The sequence below is a fragment of the Mirounga leonina genome, unplaced genomic scaffold, assembly GCF_011800145.1.
Source record: "Mirounga leonina isolate KUSES-001 unplaced genomic scaffold, KU_Mleo_1.0 Mir_53, whole genome shotgun sequence".
NCBI classification, from domain to species: Eukaryota; Metazoa; Chordata; class Mammalia; order Carnivora; family Phocidae; genus Mirounga; species Mirounga leonina.
Window position 1 is genome coordinate 83,078,248 of NW_023270807.1, and position 26,959 is coordinate 83,105,206.

General features: G+C 41.0%; 1 protein-coding gene across 1 annotated transcript in view; it reads right to left on the reverse strand.

Moving 5' to 3' along the window:
- Positions 1-26,588, reverse strand: part of SAMD3 (sterile alpha motif domain containing 3) — a 52,601-nt gene extending 26,013 nt beyond the window's left edge. The window contains exons 1-5 of the mRNA XM_034990617.1: positions 26,494-26,588; positions 25,651-25,840; positions 22,619-22,726; positions 4,543-4,728; positions 4,201-4,285 (exon numbers count right to left, since the gene is read on the reverse strand). Of these exons, the coding sequence (XP_034846508.1) occupies positions 4,201-4,285; positions 4,543-4,728; positions 22,619-22,726; positions 25,651-25,840; positions 26,494-26,572 (648 nt within the window). The 5' untranslated portion in view covers positions 26,573-26,588. The remainder of the gene's footprint in view (positions 1-4,200; positions 4,286-4,542; positions 4,729-22,618; positions 22,727-25,650; positions 25,841-26,493) is intronic.
- Between the last annotated feature and the right edge of the window lie 371 nt (positions 26,589-26,959).

A 26,959-nucleotide genomic window follows, 5' to 3' on the forward strand; every position in this document is an offset into this window, starting at 1 on the left:
CTCATGTCTGCTTTCTTCACCAAGCCCAGCACAGTGCCTGATGCGTCTGAGAAACTATAAATACTGGATGCCTTGTATCAGTCCTCTGTGAGGTAGAGGGACCCAGGTGTCAAAGCAACAGACTAGAAGCAAGACTCTGAATCTTGGCCTTGCTTGGTAAGGACCTCACTTCGTGAGGAGTAGCCCAACACTTTCTTTTTTAAATTAATTTAATTTTATTATGTTATGTTAGTCACCATACAATACATCATTAGGTTTTGATGGTGGTGTTCCATGATTCATTGTTTGCATATAACACCCAGTGCTCCATGCAGTACGTGCCCTCTTTAATACCCATCACTGGGCTAACCCATCTCCCCGCCCCCCTCCCCTCTAAAACCCTGTTTGTCTCTCAGAGTCCATAGTCTCTCATGGGTCATCTCTCCCTCCGATTTCCCCCCCTTCATTTTTCCCTTCCTTCTCCTAATGTCCTCCATGCTATTCCTTATGTTCCACAAATAAGTGAAACCATATGATAATTGACTTTCTCTGCTTGACTTATTTCACTTAGCATAATCTCCTCCAGTCCCATCCATGTTGATGTAAAAGTTGGGTATTCATCCTTTCTGATGGCTGAGTAATATTCCATTGTATATATGGACCACATCTTCTTTATCCATTCGTCTGTTGAAGGGCATCTCGGCTCTTTCCACAGTTTGGCTACTGTGGACATTGCTGCTATGAACATTGGGGTGCATATGGCCCTTCTTTTCACTACATCTGTGTCTTTGGGGTAAATACCCAGGAGTGCAATTGCTGGGTCATAGGTAACTGTTTTTAATTTTTTGAGGAACCTCCACACTGTTTTCCAAAGAGGCTGTACCAATTTGCATTCCCACCAACAGTGTAAGAGGGTTCCCCTTTCTCCACAACCTCGCCAACATTTGTTGTTTCTTTCCCTGTCCATTTTTGCCATTTTAACTGGTGTAAGGTGGTGGTATCTCAATGTGGTTTTGATTTGAATTTCCCTGATGGCTAATGATGATGAACATTTCTTCATGTGTCTGAAAAAATGTTCATCATCATGTGCCCAATGCCTCTTAAAACCTGAGCCTCAAGGCTGCTTCTCAGCCCCTCCACTTCCTTGTCATGCCATGTGCTTGAAGAGGCCCAAGACTGGGGTGACTTTGGGCACCTCTTCTAAGCTCTATTTCCTCATGGGCAAATGGGAATGCCACCGAGATCACATGAGTACCATGTCTGGCAGTTAGATTCTGCCATTCCTTCTTCCCTGGCTTCAGTCTCTAGAAGAGTTATTCCCTACCCTTCAGAGGAAGGATCTATGTTGGGAGGACCCGGGGTCTAGGCCTAGTGTGTCTTAGCCAAGAAATCAGCAAGTAACTCTTCAGTCTTAGTTTCTTCAGCTATAAAATGGAACAACAAGCTCAGTCCTGTCAACTGCCCTGGGGTTTTGGGAGACCAACATGATTGCTACTCACAGAAGTGATTTGTAAATGAAAGTGCTGTTCATAAAGCCTTCTACAGCCCTGCAGAGGACTGCTGTGGGCTGAGGCTGGCGGACAGCTTCAACTCTGATGATAAGTATGTATGAGTCAGAGACGCTCCCTCACCTCCCACAGCCTTGCGGGTTTGCCCTCAGCCACCGCTGTTTTACAACAACACACAAAGAATGGATGGCTTACATTTTTCTTAGCTCTAAAATATGAATGATTGCAAATGCATTTTTCCCTCATGTTTCCTACAGCTCTGAAGTCCTTCTAAACCTGCTGATCTGGTCGGAAAGATTACAGCCATCAAATACTAGGACATTTCCCAGCCTCTCCCTGCTCTCCTTATTAACTGTCTGATAGGAACATAGAAAAGACAAAATCATTTTTGGAATAATTGGAGAAATGGGAATATGGTTTATATATGTCTTTATGCAGTTACTGCATATGAAATTATGCAATTATTGCTCATTTTCTTAGGTATAAAAATGGTATTGTGCTTATAGAGGACATCATCCTTGTCCTTACAAGATATCTGCCGAAGTATTTAGGAATGGCATCTGAAACCTATTTTTTGTTTCCAAATGCTCAGCCAAAACAAAGAGATAAATATGAGCCAGGAAAAATAAATGTGACAAAATATTAATACCTAGTGAATCTAGATCAGTGATTCTTAAGTACCAGGATTTTTCCCTCTTCCCAAATGCACGTGGCAATGTTTGGAGATGGGGTGGTTGTTCTCATGCTTTGGGTGAGTGGGTGGGGGCTACTCACACCTAGAGAGTGCCAGGAATGCTGCTACAATGTGGATACAGCCACCACCACAAAGACTCATCCAGCCTAAATTCTAAGTACTGCCAAGATGGAGAAACCTTGATTGAGGTAAAGGATATATGGGTGGTCACTGTAGCATTCTTTCAACTTCTGTGTAGACGTGAAAATTTTCAAAATAAGAAGTCGAGAATAAAATTAGCCCTAAAAATGACGAAGAAAGAGCTTGATCACTTGTGCATGCTCTCTCTCTCTCTCTCACATACACACACACACACACGTGCATGCACATATGAACATTCTCTACTATGCACCAGAGTTTCCCCTTCCATTCAATGTGCACAAACATGGGCCATAACATGCTAAGCAATTTTTCAGGTTTCTTTCAGTTAGCCATCTTTCATTAGTGCCACTGGGGATAGAAGTGGGTAAAATGCACACAAGATCAAAGTAAGCATTATTCATTACTTTCTATTTGTCTCACTTTCATAACCATAAAACTAAAGGTCAAAATGTAATTGGATAAATATACATTTGCTTATATGGATAAATATGCATTTGCTTATATGTATGCAAAGATTCTCTAGAAAGAATCTCTAATAACATTAGTTACTTCTGGGGAGGAAGATTAGGTAGCTGGGGGACAGCAGTGGGAGGGAGACTTTTCCATTTATATCTTATTGTAGCTTCAGAGTTTTGAACTTTGTGAATATATAATTTATTCAAAGAGCAAATTTAAATTCTTTCTTAAAATGCAACTGTCTCTATACACAGTAACAATGATTAGTTGGCAGATAGTATATCTTGAGTGTAGAAGGCATTTTTAGAATCAATTTTGTCAGGCATATCACTGTGTTTATCAATGTTGGGACTCTAGGTTTGTTTATTTTTGTAGTTTTTAAGGGTTTTTTATATAGTGTGTGTTTTTGTTTTTTTTTTTTTAGAGAAAATGTGGTTTATTTTACAGCATGCTTTTTATATGCAGCAGCATATTTTAGGAATGATGTCAGACTATAAGCAAAAATACCTAAATTCCATTCTGCGCTTCAATAGTTACTAGTTCCAAACACAGAATACAATTCCTTTCGTGAGTCTGGGTGGTAAATAAGAATATATATGGCCCTCTCCCACTAAGAAAATTCTGATTCTATCCACACAGAAAATACAGAAAGAAAATGGAAGGAAGGCAGGAAGGCAAGCAACACTCCAGTGATGATAGCACTGACATAGGAGCGGTCATGTCCTTCTCCTTCTGTGTATTACATCTCCCTAAAGACCCTGCCTGGAGATTCAACAGTACACATAGGCTTCCAAACTGCTTTGAGGGAGAGACAGAAAGATGATGACAGACAGACAAAGAAGACAAAGGAAGGAGATGGGGAAGGGATGAATAGGTGGGACGCAGGGGATTTTGGGGTCAGTGAAAATACTCTGTAAGATACAATAATGATGGATACATGTCATTATACATTTGTTTAAACCCATAGAACGTACAGCCACAAGCATGAATCCTAATGTAAACTATGGACTTTGGGTGATAATGGTATGTCGATATAGGTTCACCCATTGTAGCAAATGTTCCACTCTGGTGTGGGATATTCATAATGGGGGAGGCTATGCATGTGGGGGCAGGGGGCACATGAGAGATCTCTGTACCTTCCTCTCAATCTTGCAAAGAGAGGGAAAAGGAGGAGGAGTGGAGAGAGAGAGACCAAAGCTAAGAAAAAAACAGGAGCTGACTGAATGAGATAGAGCTAATGGAACAGAATCAGAGAGACCAGACAGAGACAATGAGTCCAAGAAGACAGTGAAAGAGAAACAGACATAGATGGATAGAGAGAGACTGAGAGAAGGGGAATGGGGCATAAGATTACTGGACAATACAATGCTATTATTTTAAGATGGGTTGGGATGAATGGTATGGCGCCATGTGGTCACTTACAAAGCCACAGCCATCCTCGTCCAGGAAAGGGTGGGCCTGCAGCAAGGCGTTGACCACATCATTGTACTGCTGGGTGCTGGGATACCTGGTGAGTGCAACAAGGAGGACATTTTTCACTTCAAGCAGCAGCCCACATTCTTTCCTATAAGTTGAGTCCAAATTATACTCACTGTTCTTCAGATCCTCCTACATACCAATGTAGATATTCAAATATTGGGCAATGTTGGGCTTATTACCAATACATCATCCAAAATCTGAAGCACATTGGTTCCAAATGAGTTCTACTCTACTCTGGAAACAGACCCTCTCCCAAAGCAGCAAGTCCGCCCTGTTATTACTCACAGTGAGCCTTCCAGATACTTAGTCATGTCGGCCTGGAGAAACTCAATGATCCTTATCCTCATGCTGTGATCGGGACACTTCTGTTCTGCTAACATGCATTTGACATCATAGGGAAACTCTGGTAAAACATAGGACTTAGTCCATTGCAATGCTTTATTCCTTGCTAGAACATGTTTCATATTCCTTCTGTTAAATAAAAACACACAGATAGTGAAATTCTATTTCAAATAGGAGCAACTTGTGAATTCTCTACATCCGAGAACTTACAATATAAACCACTTTCCTGAGGGCTAAATATGGAATTCATCAATCCATCTTGCATCCATTCATCTATCCACAAATGTTTGAAGGCTGATTAGGTATCTCTGTTTTTTTTCCACTTTGCACACACATAAATATTTGTAGTTCTGGAAAACATGTCTTAATAAAATTGACTGTGGAATAAAGCCTAAAGTTGGAAAGAAGATTGATTCATACATCTTGAAGAGGTAATATGTAATGCATAGCTCAAAACTGAACAAGATATCCAACTAAAAGAGAGTAAGTTGCAACTCAGCCAAGCAAATGAGGCGTACAATTAAAGTCTCTGCACTTGATTAAGAAAATTCTTCTAACTGATTTACTCTGTTACTGTTTATAGTGAAATATAAACTGGCCATTTTAATAAGGTAAACTGAGTTTCTAAATTAAAAGTACATATCAGATACTTATATTCAGATGAAGTTTCTAAAAAAGACTAGAGAAAACTATAGCCACAGAAAGCAAATCAAGCTGATCAGTGTTTGCCTGGGGCTGGAGCGGGGACTGACTGCAAAGGGGTGCAAGGGAGTTATTCAGGGGGATGGAAGCATCCCAAAATGGACTGGGATGGTGGTTGGGCACCTGTATAAATTGGCTAAAATTAGCTGAGCTGTCTATTTTAAATAGATGAATTTTATGTTATCTAAATGATACCACAATAAAGCTATTTATAGAATTAAATATCAGAACCACTTGAAAACCTTGAAGTTAGTAACTGATCATGAAGTGTGTAAAAAGAAGAATCTCTAGTAAAATTTCCTAACAAGTTACCAGAGGCAATCAGCTTGCCTTGGAATGGAAGCGAAGGAGTAGAGGTGAGCCAAGTAGACGACAAAGAACAGAAGGTTTTCCTGAATTAGCCTAAGTAGGTCTATTTTCTGGCACACCCATGGAATCCTCCGTTGTCCAAACAAAATTCTGATGAGTTTTGAAAGGCCAGGCTTCCTTTGGAATTTGAGGTCATATATTATAAGAGTACATGAGGCATAATGAAACAGAGAGACTAAAGAAAAGAAGAGAAAGCACTCTCCTCTCTTTTCATGATAAGCTCCCTCGTTTATTCCCCCTTTGGCAGTCCTGTATCAGTGGGGAAAATATGTCCTGGCTAGAAGAAGCACACAGATAATATAATGCTTGATCCAATGCAGCAACAGGCAATTCCCAGATGAAATTTGTGCTTCAGCCCAAACTACTTCCAGTATGTTTCTCTCATTTCTTTAATCTTTCAGCCAATAGTTACTGGGAGTCTACCGTATGCCAATTCGTCTTCTACAATCCCAATTTCCTTTCCTATTGCATTAACTTGTTTCTTTCACCTGTGATCTAGCCTTTACTCACCCAGACCAAGGGTGTAAAGTAAGGCAGGTTCTGTTTGCCGTATTTTGTGCTTTGCCAATGTTTTTAAAAGGTGCTATAACTGCGCAGGTGTTAAATTGGTTTCAGAACATTTTATCTCCTTTTCCCCAGAAGTTTCTAGTGGCTAAATTAGCTGCATGACCCCTTTAGGATTTTGAGGTTGCTATCTCTTATTTAGTACTGCATCAATGGGTAACTTCAGTATTTCCATGCCATCAGATAGGGCTTCGTACAGTTTTTACCTTCTTGTTCTATAGATTTTCCTATATGTCACTTCTCCTCAAAATAAGGGTAGGACTCTACAGCATTATTTTTTTGTCAAACTCCCTAAATGTAGCTAGATACATACTAAGCTCTATCAAAGCTAGATATTCCATCTTCCCTTTAATAGCATCATCAGGCAAAATCAGAGGCATCAGACTTTTTTCTTTACATTAAAGCAATTTAACAAGGTATTCTGGAAGTGAGGAGAATACAAGTTATGCTAACTAATACAAGTCCAAACAAATATTATACAAGTAAAAGGGACTCATCAGAAATTAAAAATACACTCTAATTTGGAAGCAGATAATTGCACGCACAATCATTTACCATCCATAAAATGGTATTGGCTTTGGATCAAAAAAAAATCTTTACTGAGAGGTTAAGATTATTCATCTTATCTTTAGTGAGGTACAGTTGAGCAGAACACCAATAGAAGTCACCCTATAGCAAGTGCAGGCAGCAAAAAGCAATCCCAAACTGAGAGGACACTAATATTTCTGTTCCCACCTCAGTGCCAATGCTCTTCAACAAATACCACAAAACAACAAAATGCTGATCCAATGGCTCTCAATCCTGGGTATCCAGTAAAATCAACTGGAAAGCTTTTAAGACAATATTAATGGCTAGGATTGATCCCAGTCTAACTGAATCAAAGTCAATGGAACTAAATACTCAGTTTATATGTAGAGTTTATATGTGTAATATAAAAACTTATAATAAAGTTGATACATCTGATAAATGACATAGTCATTATTGCAATATGCACTAATTTAAAATTTTTTCATGAGGTTCTCATGAAAAAGCTCATTGATTCTGAAACGTTGTATAACATTTTTTAGTTTTCTTATATTTATTTTATTTTTTTAATTATTTTTTAAAACATGCTTATTTTATTTTATTTTAAGATTTTGTTTATTTATTTGACAGAGAGAGACACAGCGAGAGAGGGGACACAAGCAGGAAGAGTGGGAGAGGGAGAAGCAGGCTTTCCGCTGGGCAGGGAGCCTGATGCGGGGCTTGATCCCAGGACCCTGGGATCATGACCTGAGCCGAAGGCAGATGCTTAACCGACTGAGCCACTCAGGTGCCCCTTATATTTATTTTTTTAATTTTTAACGTTTTTAATTTAAATTCAATTTAATTAACATATACTGTATTATTAGTTCAGAGGTAGAATTTAGGGATTCATCAGTTGTGTACAACACCCATTGCTCACTACTTCAATTACAGTGAAAAATCATCGAATTTTGCAGACAGTAGGGAGCTCACCTTGGGTAAAGAAGATGGCTCTGCTAAGAACAGGTCAGGTTTTACTCAATTCACAGGAATTGTGTAAGACTGTTGAATCATAGACCTGTACCTCTGAAACAAATAATACATTATATGTTAAAAAAAAGAAGAAGATAGTAGGAAGGGAAAAATTAAGGGGAGAGACTACGGACTCTGAGAAACAAACTGAGGGTTCTAGAAGGGAGGGGGTGGGGGGATGGGTTAGCCTGGTGATGGGTATTAAAGAGGGCATGTACTGAATGGAGCACTGGGTGTTTTACGCAAACAATGAATCATGGAACACTACATCAAAAACTAATGATGTAATGTATGGTGATTAACATAACATAATAAAATTAAAAAAAAGATATAACATAAAAAAAAAAGAACAGGTCAGGTTGAGCTCTAGCTCTCTAAGGAAAGATTTCAATGCACAGAAGACAGAGGTTGAGCCTTGGCAGTGAGCAGAAGACACATATGTGTTACACGGGAGCAGAGACTATTTCTTTTATCTCCAGCATAGATAATTTTGCTTTAGTAGAGTTAATGCACAATGACTGATGAAAGGATGAACGTGGTCAGCTGAAAGGAGTGGTTATCTGCGAATGGCTGAATTCAATTTGTTCTCAACATTCAGTGGCTCCTCACTGCATTTGCTAGCCAGTTATCCAACTCACCACCTAGGCTCCAAATATGTCCTTCATGTCACTCCCATCCTGCCTTTCCTTAATCTCTTGCACATTAATATCTTTCCAATCACTTTGTAAGACTACCTCCTCAAAAGTCAATAACAGTTTCCTAATTTACAAATCCAGGGCCTTTTAACACTGGCCTTTTTCAAGACCTTTCTCACCACATATAGCACAATTGACCACTTTTGCACAGCCCCCTTTTCTTTCTCATTTTCCTACACACTATTTTACTTTCCTCCTTTCTTTCTATCTCTCCAAGAACTAATTTGTTTTATTTGCTGACTTATTCATCCTTTATCTTCTATGAGAGTTTGCACATGGCTTGGTCTTTGCCCTCTTAATCCTTAGTTTTGATCTACGCTTTCTTCCTCATACAGCTCATCCAACCCCCATGGCCTCAACTCTACATGTTGAAGCTATATGTTGAAGGTTTATAAATCATCAATAATCTTCTTTTTTCTATGCCTCAGCCTCCATCTCCAGCAATTTGTATATTATTCATTTCATACTCAACACGTCTAAAATAATGTATAATCTTTTCATTTCAAAGCCAGTTTTCCATTTGCTATAGACTAAATTGTGTCTCCCCCAACAACATTCATATGTTGGAGCCCTAATCCCCAATGGGGCCATAGTAGGAGATAGGACCTTTATAAAAATAATTAAGGTAAAATGAGCCCCCTGATATATAGAATTTGTGTCCTTATAAGAAGAGGCATCAGAGAGCACACTCTCTTTCTCCATCATATTGGCCATTTGCAAGCCAGGAAGAAAGCTCTCAACAGAAACTAAATTGGCTGGCACTTTGATCTTGGGCTTTCCAGCCTCCAGAATGTAAGAAATAAATTTGTTGTTTAAACACCCAGTCTATTTTATTACGGCAGCTGAGCTGACTAAGACCCCATTCCAATTTCTATGTGTCTTTCATTGTATCTCTTTAGCAACTCAGACTTAATACCTAAATGTCTTAATTCTTCACATCTGGGTGTCATGAAAATTCCTCTATATATTATCTCTTATATATGGCCTAATCAGCTCACACTGGACAAACTGTCCTATGAATAATAACTATTAGCACTGGACAAAATACAAAAATAAACAAATAAGCAAACAAAAATTATCAGAAAACACCAGAAAGTAGAAAAAAAGCAGGCAGATTCTGAAGAGAATCTACACTTGGAAGAAAAAGAAGACGGAAGGAGTTTCCTTTTTATGACTTTTGGTCTGAAGGCAGGCCTCAGGCAGTGCTGCTCAAAACTCTACTAAAAACCTGCAGTCTTTCTGGACTACTGAATTAGTGGACAGAGTTTAGGCAACCTTCTCTCCAGAAAGAGGAAGAGAATCCTCAAAAGGAGATAGCTAATAAGAGGGAACTACGAATTCTGTGTATAAACTGTCCAAATCTTTGGCTGATCTAGAACTACACATGTTCACAGCCCAACTAAGAACAAGAGAACTAAACTTGAATTTGAGCTGATCCCCGAGACAGTTTTCAGTTCGAGCCCAACCAATTTTGTTGCTTTGCTAAAACAAACTAACCAACAATCAACACTCTTCTAGTGAATAGTACAGAATCAGGAGTCTCCACATTGTGACATTCACGATATCTAAGATACAATCCAAAATTATGTAATATAAACAAACAAAAACCCCAGAAAAGTGTGACCCTTTCTCAAGAGTAAAAACAATTAATAGAGTGTGATGCTGAGATGATCTAGATGTCTATGAGGACTTTAAGACCACTAGTATAACAATGTTCAGTGACTTAAAGGAAAATATGCTAGAGTGATGAAAATAATAGGACATCACAAAATTTGAAATTAAACAATGTACTAGATAGGATTAACAGTAGAATTGACATTATATAGAGAAGAGTCAGTGAGCTTGAAGGCAGAGCAATCGAAATAATCCAATCTAAAAAATAAGGAGAAAAGAGATTGAAAAACAATATGGTAATAGTGCATTTTTTAAATTCCATGTTGTCATGTTTTATCCCCATAGATAGTCATAAAATCTTCTCCTCTTGATCTTCTATCTCATTTTATTTAAACACTGATATCATCATGTCAGTATAGCAGCCAGCTAGAACTGGTTAATGGCTTCCAGTTTACTCCTTGACCCAAGACATAGCCCGGGGACCCAGTATACTACACCAGTCTTGCTTGACATAGTAACCATGCCTAAGAGAAAGAAGCAACTCAGGTTCTAGGCCCATGGCTCCTGGTCTAATTGAATGACCATAGCAAACTATGCCAACTCAGACCTGGACATCTGAGGTCTAGACGTGTTAAAAAAGCTGTCAACGATGCTATTCAAAAGTAACATCTCTCTGTAGCTTGCCAGGCTCCCAGGTTCATACAGAGATGCTCTTCCTAGCACCCAGTTGCCCTGTCATGATAAGAAAATGGATGCCCAGGAGGAATATCCATAAGAAAACTATCTCCAGAGAGAAGACAAACAAGATATTCAAACCTAAAATAGAACTGGAAAAGAAGCATATCACATGGAGAGTGGGCTATTGCTGGCCTCCTACATTTGTCCTAATCATATAACAAATTTTGCCCTAATATGATAAACACTTGGACTATCACTTCAACTCTTGTCTTTTGAAGCAGTTTATTCTGAAGGACCACTCACAGGTTATCTGTCTGTGACTGACAACTGTCACAGTGACTGGAGTCTATAGAGAAGGTCAGCTGTCTCTGGGCTTATGTGATCTGATAACTGGACATCATGTATGAGCCACATGCAGTCCAAATACCCAAGAATCCAGCATTTTGGGGGGACTATTCCCTGTCTGTAAAAGAATTAAAAATACCTCAGGTACTGAAAGATTGCTGGGATTAGACAGAAGCCAATGTGGAAATTTAGCTGCAAATCTAAAAGTCTCATAGTTTAAAGACCAAGTGTATGGGAAAGCTGAAACTTTGTCATCAACACCTGACTATGCTGGATGTTTTGCCTTTTGTGATTCACCATGCAAACTTCACCCTTTTTCCAATTGTTATAGGCATGATACTTTTCCTGTTTCCCTTACAGTGTAACCCATACTTTTGAGTGACATGGGTGATTCAGGATTCTTCTGTCCCCAGCAAGCAGATACTAAGCATTGAACATAGTAGACAGGCCATCGGGGACCCAGTGTACTATGTTCATCTCTTTGACCAATAGCATCTTCAGTATCTGGTCTCCCTGGGAATAGAGTTACTATTGCCTATTTCTAAGGGAAAGTCTGAACCAGGCCCATCCTTGAATTATCAGCCCTTTGGGTTCCTGGAATTCTCCAAGAAGAGGAAAATAACCATGATTTATTAATACATTTGAATGTAAAAGTGTATGTTTGGAAGGAAACACCTGGAACTATTCCATGCAATAAAACGCCATTTAGAGCTATTGATTGTTGGCAGTTATTTTATCCCCCTGAACGCAGATTCTCCCCTTGCTTCAGGGAGAACATAAACTCTTGAACCTCCAGACCAGAAAGCTTCAGTGTTTTTTTATGAATTAAAACATATTAAGAGTCCAAAACTTGCTTCCAGTTTAGTTGACTCTGGTCTTCAAGGAAATTTTCTCATTCTCCCTTTGTACATCTCCACAAATAAAGCAGGTGATAGGGTTTTTAGAATCTGTGAACAAAAATAAAATTCATGGTGTACAACTTCTGAACATCCCAAATTTGAATTCATCATCATCATAATTAGGATCATTCATACTATGGTCCAATTTTGTGCTATCTTATCATCAGCTACTATCCAGTGTGAATGCTCAGATCCAGCCAAAAATCATGCTTTCTGTATCTCCAGAACACACTACCCATGTGTCAGCCATTCTCTCTCTCTCACCCAGAAAGCCTTAAGTTTCCCTTCATTCTTCTGGGCTCATCTTAAGCTCTCTCTTCAGGTGGACTCTCCTCCACTCTTCTGGCTTTCAGGTGGTCTTCCTTGTCTGCACCCCCACATGGCCTAGTCCACTGTTGGTCCCATGGGCTTCAACTAAGTCTTGCCTCCTTATCTGCTCGGATTTCCCTGTGAATTTGTGGAGTGGAACAGTTTGTAACAAAAATGTTGTAAAAGATTTAGGAACATTTGAGAGAGTTCTAAAATATTCAATGTAATATTCTATGACAGATAAAGGCGGTCTTCTATTCCATACACTTGTGTTTTCACACATAAAATTGATATCTTTCCAAAAGGAGAGTTCCATTACATTAAAAATTGCCCACTCTCAAAGGAACCATTGGCTAGCAAGGCATCGAGCCGATGTGTCGGCAAAAAGAAGGGCCACATGAGTCCTTATGTTTGAGATACGAAAACCAGTAGGACCCAAATCCTAGAGAGGCAGATCTGGGATTGGAGCAGAGTCCTCTGTAGACACAAAAGGTATATAAGAATTAGACTGCAGCTGTGGAGAATTACCAAATGATCAAACACACTCCTCCTCCCCCAAAAAAAGCCTCCCATAGGAGTTTATCTCAGTGTCTCACCCGTCCTCAGCTGTATCCCATGAGGCTTCTCTCCAGAACCAGGGGCAGAGTTCGCATCACTTTCGTCTGAGTCCTGGTTGACTTTTGGAGCTACAGTCATTTCATGAATCCTCCCTGCTTTTTTAAACTTCAGAGCCCAAATGGCACCTTTCTCCAAGGGCACCTGCTTAGGGATCACCTGCTACCTTCAGGAACCTTGATGTTTTTTTAATCTTATAAAATAGTATGGCTTTCTGGTTCTCCAGGAAGAAGAACAAGGGACAAATGGGGCACTTTTCTGTGAAGAATAGCCATTCTGGCTACAGGACTTGGCCTTCATATCTAAAGTACCACCAGGGGTAGTCTTCCCATCATTGGAAAGAAAGTGATGACAAATACTATGTTCTCCAGGGACTGTACTGAAAGGTTGTGTCTCACCAGCCACTTTCTTTTGAGATCTTATTTTCATTTTATTCTTCTCCACACCCAAGCTCACAGATTTTATACACTGACAATGTTATCGATTGGCATGCCCAGCTTTACATGTTCAACTCCAAAGCTGAATAGCATGTGACCACAGCATCATCTAAAGGCTGAGAGGTTTTGGGAACGTAGAAGAAGAGGAAGGAAGCTATTGAAGCCTTAGACATCTGTTTAGAGAACTCGCTGTCATCTTAGCCTAAAAAAGGAAAGGATGTTATAATGTGTCTCTTCAAAAGAGTGATCACACTTTACCTAACTACAAGTGATACAGAAACTTGCTCTGTGTCACATACTAGTGCCCTGGTGATCGCCTGCTTTACTTTAGATCAGCAAGACTTTAGCTCAGCAAGACTGCTAAGAAAACAAGGTGAAGAAGAAGTTTGGAAAAGCTGAGTGAAGAGATACATGGAAAAGCTCAGTGAAGAGAATGAACAAGGTGAGGTACCTCCTCTGGAAACAGTGAACAATGTCACTGCAAGACGCGCCTGGACCGTGAAGGAAATATGCTCTTCTCTTGCTGGAACTGACAGTCCCCACCACTAATTCAGAAAATGTTTGCTCCACATTCTCAGCATTTTGATGTTTGCTTTTAATTTATGTTTCATAGCTGTGGGCTTTCACATCCTGCATTTAAACTGTCGGGCTTCCAGAGGAATTTAGTTTCTGAAGTGCATGTGTGAACACATAATCAGACATAAAAACAGGGTAGAGATGTGAATGGAATCAGGCATGTACTGTGGCACAGACAGACAGACTCCTCTCAAATTCTCCCTGTCTTTGGCTGCCAGTGTGAGATTCAGAGACCCAGCAGCCTTTGGGGCTCTGACTAATCACAAAAAGAAGCCTAAAATAAATAAATATTTTACGTCTTCCCATTGCTCAATTCCTCTTGGTACTGACACACATACAAAAATCCAGAAACTTCTAGCCTTTCATGACAGTCACAAGAACTCATAGATAGGTCTCACAGAGCTATCCCTCTTTTTTGTTTTTGTTCCTCATGCACACATAAGCAAAAATAATGAGACATTACCTACTCCGTTGTCGCAAAATGGCTCAATACTACTATTTGTACTTTAGAAGTATCAAAATCTGATCATTCAGGATTGAATGGATCTAAGGCAGCTTTAAAAAAAAAAATCCACCTTCATACTACTAGACTTTTGGATCCTGACCTCACAGAGAACAGTATATGTCCTCAGAGCATCTTTGGGGGGGATGCAGATTAGGGTACAAAATTCACTTCTCAAATCTGGTCCAGAGTGGCTGGTTTTATGTGCCTTACAGGGCAAGACCTTTAGTGACTTGGTCTCTCCCCAGCCCTGCTCACCTGGGCTGGGGTTTGCCAGATCCTCCTCTATATAGCTTCATAAAAATCACAGTTTTGCGTTTGTAAGGATTCAGGTAACCTGATTTATCACTGACTATCACAGTAGGTAAGGGCATTCAGTGGTTCACTGCGGAATGTAGAAAAACAGACTTCTGAACAAAAATGGTAGTCCCTCTCCTTTACAGGTTGTATTAGTGAACTGGTGTTCCAACTGACTCCTGTCTGGTGTTTACTTATATGTAATGTTAATATGTAAAGTAGTGAGGAGAATAATTTAAAAAAAGTGAAAAGAAAAGATAAAAAGAAAAGAAAAGAAAAATAAGATAAAAAGTAGTGAGAAGCAGACCTGGGCTTATCAGAACCTCTTTTTTTCATCCCACTGAATTCTATTGAAGAGACTGTTAGACATCTCCTTCACAATGCTATCCTGATATTTGTTTTCTTATTTAAGATGAGGGCACCACCATCACCTAGTTGCTCAAGCCTAAAATACGAGAGAAAACTTAACCACCTAGTGAGACTCTTCCCTTGCCTTGCTGTAAATGTCCTGCATTAATTAATCATCAAGTCCTCTTGATTTTATTTTTAAATATCATTTTCACCATTACCACTGTCTTAGTTTATACCTTCATCATCAATTGCTTAAACTTTAGTCTAGCATCTTCCTCCTCTCATTTTTTTCTTCAATCCATTCCCTGCATCACTATCCCAATAAATGACAAAAACTCTCTGTAATCTATAGCAATGGTTCTCGATTCTCATTATGTACTAGAATTTTGAGTGGAACTTTAAAAAATACTAATGCACAGGGGGCACCTAAGTGGCTCAGTAAGTTGAGCATCCAACTCTTGGTTTTGGCTCAGGTCATGATCTCTGGGTCGTGGGATTGAGCTATGGGTCGGGCTCCGGGTTCAGCGGGGAGTCTGCCTGAAGATGCTCTCCCTCTGCTCCTCTCTCTTTCTCTCTCTCACAAATAAATAAATAAATAAATAATACTGATGCACAGGCCCACAGGTCCCATCCTGTCTTAGTTTGAGCTGCTGTAACAAATAACACTGGGTAGCTGAAACAACAAATTTTGATTTCTCACAGCTCTGGGGGCTGGCAGTCTGAGATCTGGGTGCCTGCACAGCTGGGGTCTTGGTAAGCGCCCTCTTCCTGGTTTGCAGAAGCCTGTTCTCCTGTCATGTCCTCACATGATGGAGGGAGAACCAGCAAGTTCTCTGGCCTCTTCTTACAATGGCACCAATCCCATCCCATTAGGGCTCCACCCTCATGACCTAATTACCTCCCAATGCCCCCCTTCCAAATACCATCACATTGGGATTAAAGTTTCAACATATGAAATTTGGAGGGACACAGACACTTAGTCTATTGTACATCACCAGAAACTCTTACTGGCCTCGTGCCTTGCTACTCAAGGGTAGCCCTAGCTTTGGCATTCCCTGGGAACTTGTTAGACATGCTTAATCTCAGGCCCCACCCCTGACCTATGAAATCAGAACCCGCATTTTAACAAGACTCCTAGGTGATTTTCAAGTACAGAAGAGCTTGAGAAGCACTGGTCTAGGGCACTTGTGTCTTTTGTTTAAATCCTGCCGGTGAACCTGAGGTACAGTTGCTCTGCTCATGCCCATAGCACAGAGCCTCCTTACCTCTTACCACCTCCCATAATTCCATTTTCTCCACCTCTACCTGTCACTTTCCCAAAATACTTCACAGAATCCCAGAAACTGTTTCAGGTGTTTGTACGTCGGCACGGGCTGTTTGCCTTGCTGTGGATGTCCTTTTCCTTTCCTGCCCTGTTTTCCTTTAGCTGAATTTCTAATCATCTTTGAAAATCCTCACTCAGTTTTTGTGAAGTATCCCCCCAGAGGCTTTCTCCATCCTGGCTTCTTCGAAAGTCTTACTTCTTTCCCTCCCCTGCGCCTTCCTGCTTCTACCTCTCTTTCCCATACGGCAATTGTCAGCTGACACGCCAGTCTTGTCTATGAGACGTGGAGGTCCCCTGGGCGAGGACTAAAGTGCTCCCCACCCCCCTCCCCCACAGTCTGAATCACACCGAGAGCTCATGGTGTGTGTATTCAGGAACTTTCGCACTGAACAAAAAGGGGGAGAACAGTTTAGAACTCAAGCTTACTTTAGATCTCTGAAGACTGCATATTAGACTTAATGGGAATGCGTAAGAGAGAAACATTTATCAAGTGTCTCAGCCCAATTTCCCCTGATTCTGCAGTTCCTGCTTGGCAGGGCCCACAGATATCCTCCCCTGAAGGAAATTTCAGTTCTAGCTTAGTGAGCCAGTATTTCTCATTTCGTCTGGGTCTGTGCTCAAGCATCACCTAGTCAAAGTCAAAAGACTTCCCTGAAAATACCATCCGAAATAGAACCCTCCTGAACGCTCACACGCTCACACGCACACACACACACACACACACGGTGCCACTCGCTCTCTATCCCCCCTCCTTTTTTCTTTGCATTAATGATCGTTATAACACTTAAATATGTTATAATGGAGTGTCACATTTACTTGCTATTTTCTCCCCCTTTGGAACGGGGGGCGGGGCAGGAGGTTTGGTCTGCTTCATTCACTACTATATCCTCAGTGCTGACATCAGGGCCTGGCCCAGAATCAGCATTCAGTAAACATTTATGTATGAAAGGAATGAATGCATCCTGGCTTGGGTAAGAAATCTTTAAGTCGGGCGTCTGGGTGGCTCAGTTGGTTAAGCGACTGCCTTCAGCTCAGGTCATGATCCCGGAGTCCCTGGATCGAGTCCCGCATCGGGCTCCCTGCTCGGCAGGGAGTCTGCTTCTGCCTCTGACCCTCCCCCCTCTCATGTGCTCTCTCTCTCACAAATAAATAAATAAAATCTTAAAAAAAAAAAAAAAAGAAATCTTTAAGTCAGTATTTCCTGGGGTGTGTTTTGTAATGTTAATAGACTTTATTTTATTTTAATTTTTTAAAAAGATTTTATTTATTTATTTTGACAGAGAGAGACACAGCGAGAGAGGGAACACAGCAGGGGGAGTGGGAGAGGGAGAAGCAGGCTTCCCGCCGAACAGCGAGCCCAATGCGGGGCTCCATCCCAGGACCCTGGGATCACGACCTGAGCCGAAGGCAGACGCTTAACGACTGAGCCACCCAGGTGCCCCTGTTAATAGATTTTACACAGTGAAAGAATTCAGGTTTGAACAAAGTCAAATGGGTTTTCTCACTGTAGGACTCCTCATAGTATTTACCGTGTTTGTGTACACTGGGAAATCTCCAATTAAGGACTAGAGTTACAATGTAACACTTCCAAAGCTCAGATCCTTTAGGTATAGATATTCTAGACACCTTGTGGTGGGAGATGGTGGGCTCCTGCATTTCCCTCTGAGGGATTCTTACTCCACTGACCTGTGACAATTTATCACGTGTATTGTCTTTGGTGCACTTCACTGAACCTCCCCCTGTTATGCGCTGGGTAAGATGCGCAGACGACCGCGGTGCCCCTCATCTGGCTGCGTGTGTGATCATGCAGACGATCAAGTGGGGACCCACTGATGTTTGCCTTACTGAGCACAGGCAGAAGAGTGAGATCATTCTGCATCTCCAAGGAAATGTAGACCAATGACACAAATCATTAAAATAATTTCTAAATATGCATGAAACCATGACTAATTTATAATTATGCCCAAAGGGAGAAGCAAAACATCTGCACACATATACTTAAAGTTTAAGCAAAGTGTTTTTAAGTAACATTTAGGAAACCTCTACGTCTTTGATTTCATGCCTTATTAAGCACTAAAAGGGAAGCAAATCGTATAAATGAAAAACAAGGGACCGCATTGCAAAAAAAAAAAAAATCTCTTTCCAAAGGGTCACCAGCGCATGTTGAAGATGGGTCCTCATAATCAAGGAAGGGCATTTAAGCAATTCAGTCAAGAGCATGGTATCACCTATCCCCAAAGACACCTGCAATGTATCACAGTACCCTGGTGTTTCCCTGGCTCACAAAATTCATCCACTGGGACACACATATCTCTACTAGAAACTTTTCAAGGGCCAAGATCAGGTGATCAGCTTGCCTCTAGAGCCTTCTTTTTCTTCTTGTTTGCAAATAATCTAGGTGGAAAGCACATAGTCTTTTTAGGGACCATAGAAAAAATATCACAAGAATAAGGACAGCCACCTCGTATGGTGTGATAATGGGTGCCACGCACTTGAATGTGCCATCCCATTTGGGCGCCAAGAACTACATATGCAGGAGGGTCTTCCCATCCTGCGTTGTGCAGAGACCACCTGGCAAGCAAATGGAGGAGTCAAGATTCCAGAGCAGGTGTGTGAGCCTGAGGTGGACACTTGTTCCACGATCTCTCCCCTTCTCTCGAGAGCAGATGGCTTCATGAAAGCCTTGCAGCCAAACACCATAAGCTTTCTAGCCTGTCCTGAGTGAGTGACGTATTAACTCTGGAGTTTAACTCTGTTACAAAGTCAGCATACTTAACACGAATTGTATCGAGATCCAAAAAGAAATTGATGCTATTCAAATATTTATCCCACCCCATGGAGATATTCAGTCTTTTATTGGATGACGCATCCTCAGTTCAATTTAAAAATTCCTCCTTAGACTCTGTGTGCCAAGGACTGTGAGGACTGTGCCGGGGCCGTGTTTACAATTACAAAAAGGGCGTGGTTTTGCGCAGGTGTTTTCCAGCTAATGAGGGAATAAAGACGTTAAAGTGATCAATTCCATTGCCTCCTTTTAAAAGTAAGGCAAGAGATACATAGAGGATACTACACATAAAAGAAGGGCTCTTTGCCGGGCCTGGAATAATAAAACGGAGGGGCTTGTAAAAGAGAGATTTGGAGCCAAATCCTCAAGGATGAGCAGGTAGGGAAGGAAGGGGACCGCACAGACACAAAAGCCTTGCAACAGGCCCTGCATCGACACCTGTTGAAGCAATAGCACCCAAGACAGAAGGGCAGCAGGAGGGACGAAGGGATGCAGGGTGGCTCCAGTGCGTTTAAATCACACAGCTGGATGACAGAGCCGCTGTCTGAGACAGGATGTGGGAAAGGAATCTTCTGTCTGCCCCCCTGGCCCCACCCAGGCATGGCTCTAGAGGAAGGGCAGGACCAGAGTGAAAATATTTAAAATAGGTGCATTGTCTTTAATCTGCCTCTGCCCACAGCACAGCTGGTTGCCCAAGAGGGGACATGTGATCCATGCTGGAGCGCTCAGTTTCTCCTCCGCAGATACCCAACAAAGCAACACTGGAAGACTGAGTCGGTTGGCTGGGGTGACCTGAGCTGTTTGCAGGGAAAATTTCCTTTGGAGTCAGTGCTACGGCAAGGTAGTCATATGTCAGCCAGTCTGAACAGCGCCGGGCAGCCACGAGTAGTAGGATAAATCCAATCTCACAGGGAGAATCAAGAGAAGGAGGCTGACAAGGAAAGCCGGACAGAGACGGAGATGGCCATCACATGGCTCCATAAGGGGAGGGACAGCTTCCTCCGTGCCCAGGGAACTTGCAGGCTTTGCTGTGGCATGCTGTGAAATGTTTTTCTTACAGTAGACTCCCCTTGTCTTACGTTAGTTTGAGTGGATTTGTGTCTCTTACACTCAAGTGTATACTAAGGCAAGGGACATGAGGTCACTTTTTGGACATATTTAACTCTGAGGTGTTTGTGGATAGTGATGGGCAGCAGGCAGTCAGAGAGATTAGGAGAGATTTACTGATTACAGAGAAAGATATGGGAGTATCGACTCTGGTTTCCAAACCCTCCTATTTCTCTAGAACCATTTCCAAGCCAGTTCTGTTTTTTTCTCCCCCCCTTGCCAAGCGCTATGAAGGATGAGAAATACCACAAGGCACAGAGGTGTTCCTTTGACCAGCCATATGAAAAAAAAAGGCAATAATAATCCTTCCCTGCAGGTATCACAGAACCGTTTCGAGGATGAAATGTCATCAGAAGGCTTAGAAAAGAGAGGGATGTCTGGGTGGCTCAGTCAGTGAAGCTTCCGACTCTTGATTTTGGCTCAGGTCATGATCTCGGCATCATGAGATCGAGCCCCGCATCAGGCTCTGCACTCAGCATAGGGTCTGCTTAAGATTCTCTCTCCCTCTGCCCCTACCCACCCCCCCACCCCCACTAGGGCTCTCTCTCTCTTAAAAAAAAAAAAAAGAAGAAGACGACTTAGAAAAGAGAAAAGACCTACAGAACTCATAGAAGGCAGCATCCTCATCTCCCACTGACAGCCAGCAGGGAGAGAAAAGTCCTATGGAAGGTGGGACGACTACCTGGAATAGTGCTCCAGGAGCGGTGACAGCAGTGTGCTGAGCACTTTTACGGGCCTCTGCTGTGCTCAGCACTTGGCAGGCATTGTCCATTTTTAGATAATGGTCCCCACAAAAGCACCATGAAGGAAGTATTATTGTTATTATTCCCACTGCGCAGATTTGGATACTGATTCACAGTTGGGCCACGGGGACTATTCTTCGCTCTATTCACACCTGAACAATTATAGAAGGGACTAGTTGCTTTTGGAAGCTGAAGCTGACGGAAGGACTAGTTGAGAACTCGTGGCTTATCAAAGGAAACCACTTGAAATCAACAAGCACCCATGTGCAGAAAGCAGGGGAATAAAGCCACCAACAAAATGTATTTACATCTCCTGAACCATAGTTCAGACCAGGAAGACCATCAGGACTAAGTCTCACCTAGGTCATTGCCTTCCACCTTTTTGTTCACCTCTCTAAACAGGAGGCAATGGTATTGAGGAAGATGGGCTCTAATACCAAGAGATCTTCAGGAACTGGGGCCTTTGTGCCCAGGGGTGGGAGTGCAAGGTTGAAGATGGTGAAGAAGGAAAGAGGACAGAGAGGACAGCCCAGATCCGAAGACTACTTTGCAAGAACTCCTGATCAAAGGTGCAGGTTTTTCCTGACTTTGAGGGGTTGCTGGGGCCTGAGGCTACTGCCCTTGGTCCCCTGAGACCCTACCCTGATGGCAGTGGATCCTGCCTGAAGTGAGAATGGCACATTTGGGAAAACTAGAGAGAAGCCTCTTGACTTCTCCAAATCTCAGTTTCACTCATTTACCAAACAGAGAGAATAATGCCCACCTTGCAGGACTGCTGTGGACTAAATGAGATGATAATGTGAAAGTTTTATGAAAACTATAAAGCACCCCGCCCCTGGCTTGACTATTGCTTGATTATTCTCCTACGTGAGTGGATGCCTCTCCTTTCAATGACAGAACATTTAACGAAAAACATTTTTTGGTGGGTGACTGAAAACCATAAGCATCATGACGGATGCACGAACCACACAGGCCGGGAAAGGCTGTCATGAGTCTGTACCACATCTGTACCAATTGCCCTCAGGACTTTGTCTGACTTTCATATTCCTGGGTCTAGTTCTCTAGGTTTATAGTTTCCCTTTGTTCCAATGTAGCCCATATATGGAAATACTATACCATGCAAATTCCAGTATAGAATATAAGGAAATGTTTACCAAAGCAGTGTCTCCATCAGGAACAGTCAAGTTAAGACAACCACAACTACAAAATTCAAAACAAAACCAAAGACTCCACAAAAGGCATACTCTATAGGACATTATTCACTGAATAAATGCCATTTTTGTGGATACTGCCAATCACCCCTGACAGTTTATAACAGAGAAATCCTTTCTCCTTAACATGTACTTGAAAGATGCTCAATATCATCTCAAAATTTCACTTTTCCAATATAAAGATCACAAGTTTTCATCTTCATCTTTTACCAGATCTCTTCATCACTTGATAAAAGATTCCCTTCCAGCAAAACAAAAGGTTCCCACTTTAGAAATGCATTTAAACACATGAAATCTCATAAAAAATAAAGACAAATATTATCATTTGGCTTTACAACGTTTAGAAGTTAGCAACCCCACCTCTGTTTCAGTACTCTTTGGTCAATTAGTCCATTATCAAGGTTTTTGGCTGCATAGAAAGATGGTGTCTGCTTCCCACGGTTGGCAGGACTAGGGGACTCTTCATCCCTGTCACCAAGAAAGAAGAGTTGGGTTAGGGGCTTTTCAACAGGAGCCACAACTGTTGAATCTCATCTAAGCTCTGAGGGTAGAAGACAGCCCATAGTGACACCATAATCTGTGTCTACCTTCCAGCTCCACGCTAAGGTTACGACTAAGAGAACTGAAAAAAAAAAGGGACATTCTGGAGTCAAATCTCACACAGTGGTTCATATATGCCAGGAGGTAGATTGATGCCTGTTCACAATACAGTTTGCACCAATCGGTCATATTATAAATGGTGTTACGGCAATCCTTTCCTCTTTGAGATGGTGCATCTTTATTAGATGATAGGGATATTAACCAATAGGGATATTAACCAATAAAGATGCATTCTATTGGTTAATATCCCTGTTCTGCCAAAAAAACAAAGTGATTAACTCTACATCAGATTCCTTCTCCACTCCCTGCCATTTTGGGGGGACTTTTATTACCTGCGGAATCTAATACCCTTGGAACCAGAGTCCGCTAACTCCCTCACTTTATGAGCGGTATGACTGAAGCCCAGAAGGAAAAGCAAGTTGCTCACAACCTCAGGCTACTGAGGACAGTAGCAGTGCCAGGAGTTGAGCTCACTCTTCTGACTTTCTGTCCTGTGATTTCTCTACCAGCTCCAACAAGAACAACCACCAAAAAGCAACTGCAAATACTCCTACCTATTACATATGTCTGTGATTTGCTTAAGTCCAAATAGGATGCAAATATTCTGTCCAGATGTGGCCTACAAATACTTTTCAAAACAACATACTAGGCAACCATTAGCCTTTAAAAGAAATCTGCACTCAAGTTGAAACCTATCTGCAATCTCTGATCTAGAATGCCATTATCAACGCTTTAGAAGGAGTCTTAAGCATCATTTAGTCTACCTACTTCATTTTGCAGTTGAAACTAAAAAAAGCCAAGCAAATCTCCAAGGTTAGATGAGTAGCTATCATCAGAACAGAGGTTTGAGATCAAGTGTTTTGATACCTAGTTTCAGGGTTCTTACTACTACACCCAGTTTCCTATCTTTAGTAAGCACTTCCTGAAAGGGTCTAATTAAGTAACATATTCTCATGCCTCTTTCCATTATCATGACTCCCATGTGACAATATATTTGTCACATGACAGTATATTTGACAGTAAGCAAATACAGGCAAAAAACACTTAAACCAAGTATAACCAATAACCCGACCTGCAACTGTGGCTTTGTACCAGATTAATTCAACCAATCCTTAAGGTGAATAAGCTACTTACTGGGTAGAGTGAAAAGCCCCCACTCATAAATCCCTGGACTACCAATGTTCCAAGTCTTGGCTACACTTGCAAATGGCTTTCTTAACCAAATTGACAACATTTAATATTTAACATGAGACTGCTTTGAAGGAGGAAAGATTTTCTCAAAGATTATGATACAACCAACATCAGTGTGAATTAACATGAAGTTAGGTAATGTATTACTTTTCACAAACTACAGATGAAGCAACAGGAATGTCAACATTTAACATAATCAATCCAAGGCAGTGGTAGAACCAGGAATGAAGCCCAGATTTCCTGGCAGTCCAGCTAGTTCTCATTTACTGGAGAACATTGTAAACTGATCTGCAGTGGAAACAAGGCTGTCTGTTTTCTTCCAAGCTGTGCCTCAGGCAATATCAAGATTCCAGTCAACTGAAGGGAACTTCCAACTCAGAAGTCCAACTCATCCAAGAATGCTGGGAAATTACTTCGAGCGCGATTTGCGGTTCACACCCACCCTTTGCTGAAAAGGATGTAAAAGCATGCAATGGGAACTTCATCAAAAGTCACATATTGAAGACTGTGATTTTACATAGATATGTCAAAACAATGTTTAGGAGAAATCCTTCAAATAAATCAGATGGTAGAATCTTCAGGCCAACCATGGACCACTCCTTCAAGACCACCTATCCCCCTCCACGTTCCAAATATCCAAATATTCTAGAAATTAAATTATTTAGGCCAAGTCTCTCTAACATTGTATTGCTTATCAAAGAGCAAGACAGCCATATAGATTATCATAGGTTTAATCTGAAAAACTAAAGACATAGAATGGATTTCATCAAACATTATAATCTTACTTTAAAAAATCAATGAATAATCGGTGTGCAGCAATTATTTAACCCTAGAAACTTGGCAAAAAGTCTCAAATATGGAAAAACCAAGTCAGAATGCTTGAAATGATCCCTGGGGCATAGATTTGTAAAGTGACCATTTTAATTTTGTAATTCCTGCTATCACTCCTTTCCATTGCAGAAGTGAGTCATTAAAAAAAAAAATGACAACAAAACCATCCCTAAACCTCAAAGGCACCACAAATTTTTCTACATGATTTTTGTGGGATGTGATCATAGCATTCAGTAAGAATACCCCTGAGGAATTAGAAAACTCATTGTGGCAAGAGTCTTTAGCAAATTATACTGCAAAAGCCTCTAGAGGAGAATATAAATTAGTTACTATAAGAAATTCTTGGCAAATAAATAAATACATAAATAAATAAACAGTTTGGGGAAAAAGCAAAGGAGCAGTAAAAGATGCCCTTCCTAAAACCTGATTTTAAAAAGACCCAAGCTGCAGGAGTCCATTTGCACTTGTGTTCTATGTACAGTCAAACCACTCGCTACAGAGCTTTCTATATAGGAACTCCCAGTTCATAGGACTTCCCTAACAATTGGAGTCAATGTTCAAAAAGCAGTGCATTTAAAAAAAAAAAAAAGATGTAGATTGGTTCATAAAACTTTGGATAAGTGTCCTTAATGAAGAGACTAGAATACTGTGCATATAATTTGCTGAAAATGGTCACAGTTTTCAAAGAGTCTTAACCCCCACATGTCATGCTATCGTCCTCATCAAGAAAGCACAGCATCAAAACTAAGGCCATTCAGGAACAGACTTACTCTGGGTCTGCTCCTGCTTGAGCAAGAGGGGCTGTTTCTCTAAGGCTTCCAAAGGACTCCAGTCTTTGACTCTCCTGCTTATATTTTTTAATTAAATCCATCAGAACAGCCTGGTGCCCAATTTTCTTTACCAGTTGCTGAACCATCCGATCATTAAGTGCTAGAAGAGCAGCCCCACTTACTTCTTCCTCTGGGAAAAAGAAAAAAAAAAAAAAGATGTCTCTACATGTTTGCCCGGTAATGCACCGCATACACAGCACTCTGAACAGGCAAAGTCATTTCTGGGGTTAAAAGGATCTTCTAAACTTGTCCTCTGAAGTTATAAAATTATCTCTCTTTTTGACAAAGAAAGAACACTGACACCGCATCATTCCCAACCAGCTCCTAAGAAAGTATCAGAACAGGAAGTCACAATGAAACTTTCTGCTTCCCCGGAGGGCCTCCCCCCTCTGATTATTCTAAGAGGCATTGTTTTTATAAGAAAAAAAGGTTTCTCAGAAAACCATTCTTAAGAGTACCTCCCAGGCAATATCCAATACTTGTAAATCCAACACTGATCAGAACACAGGCTGCATTCTTTAAGCACAAAAGCGGTATCAAATGCAAATAGCCCAGATGTATTTGCTTTATTTGAGTTCTTTTTCGAATATCACATCCTCCTCTGGATGTTAGGTCAAATGCATACTCTGCCACAGTCCGTAAAGAAAGGGAAGTTCCCCAAGGCAGCGATTCCCTACGCACATTCGCATGCATTAGGCAACAAGAGTAATTAATTATCAGTAACAGAGGACACTCAATTTCTAGGCTGCTCTGTTAATATTTTTCAAAGTGTAAACAACTCACCTTGAAACCTATGAACTAGCTCTCCTAAGTTTTTCTCCACCAACCAACTGCAGACCTGATCAACTGACCAGGTTTCCATGGCTGTGTCCTGTGAATACACCTGTAGAATAAAAGGTCAGAGAAGGATTCTTCAGTTTTCTCTCTGATTGTTGTTCTTTTATTTTTATTTTTTCCCAGTTAGCTCTCTAATCTCAGCTCCTCCCTTTGCCAGACTCTTTGAGACTCTCAATACAAAGCTTCTTTAAGATTACTCTTTCCTGAATACACATCTAAAAGTTGCTAATAAAACAAATACTCTTTTAAAAAATGAGACCAGTTTGAACCTATTTCCTAGTCTCATTTCTCGAATTTCTTCACCTTCTCCTACTTTTTTTCCATAGGCATCCCTCAGCTTTACTAACAGACCGCCAAAGCTGTACAATGGTACCCAATCCTGTACCATTAACACCCAGGTCTCTTCACAAAG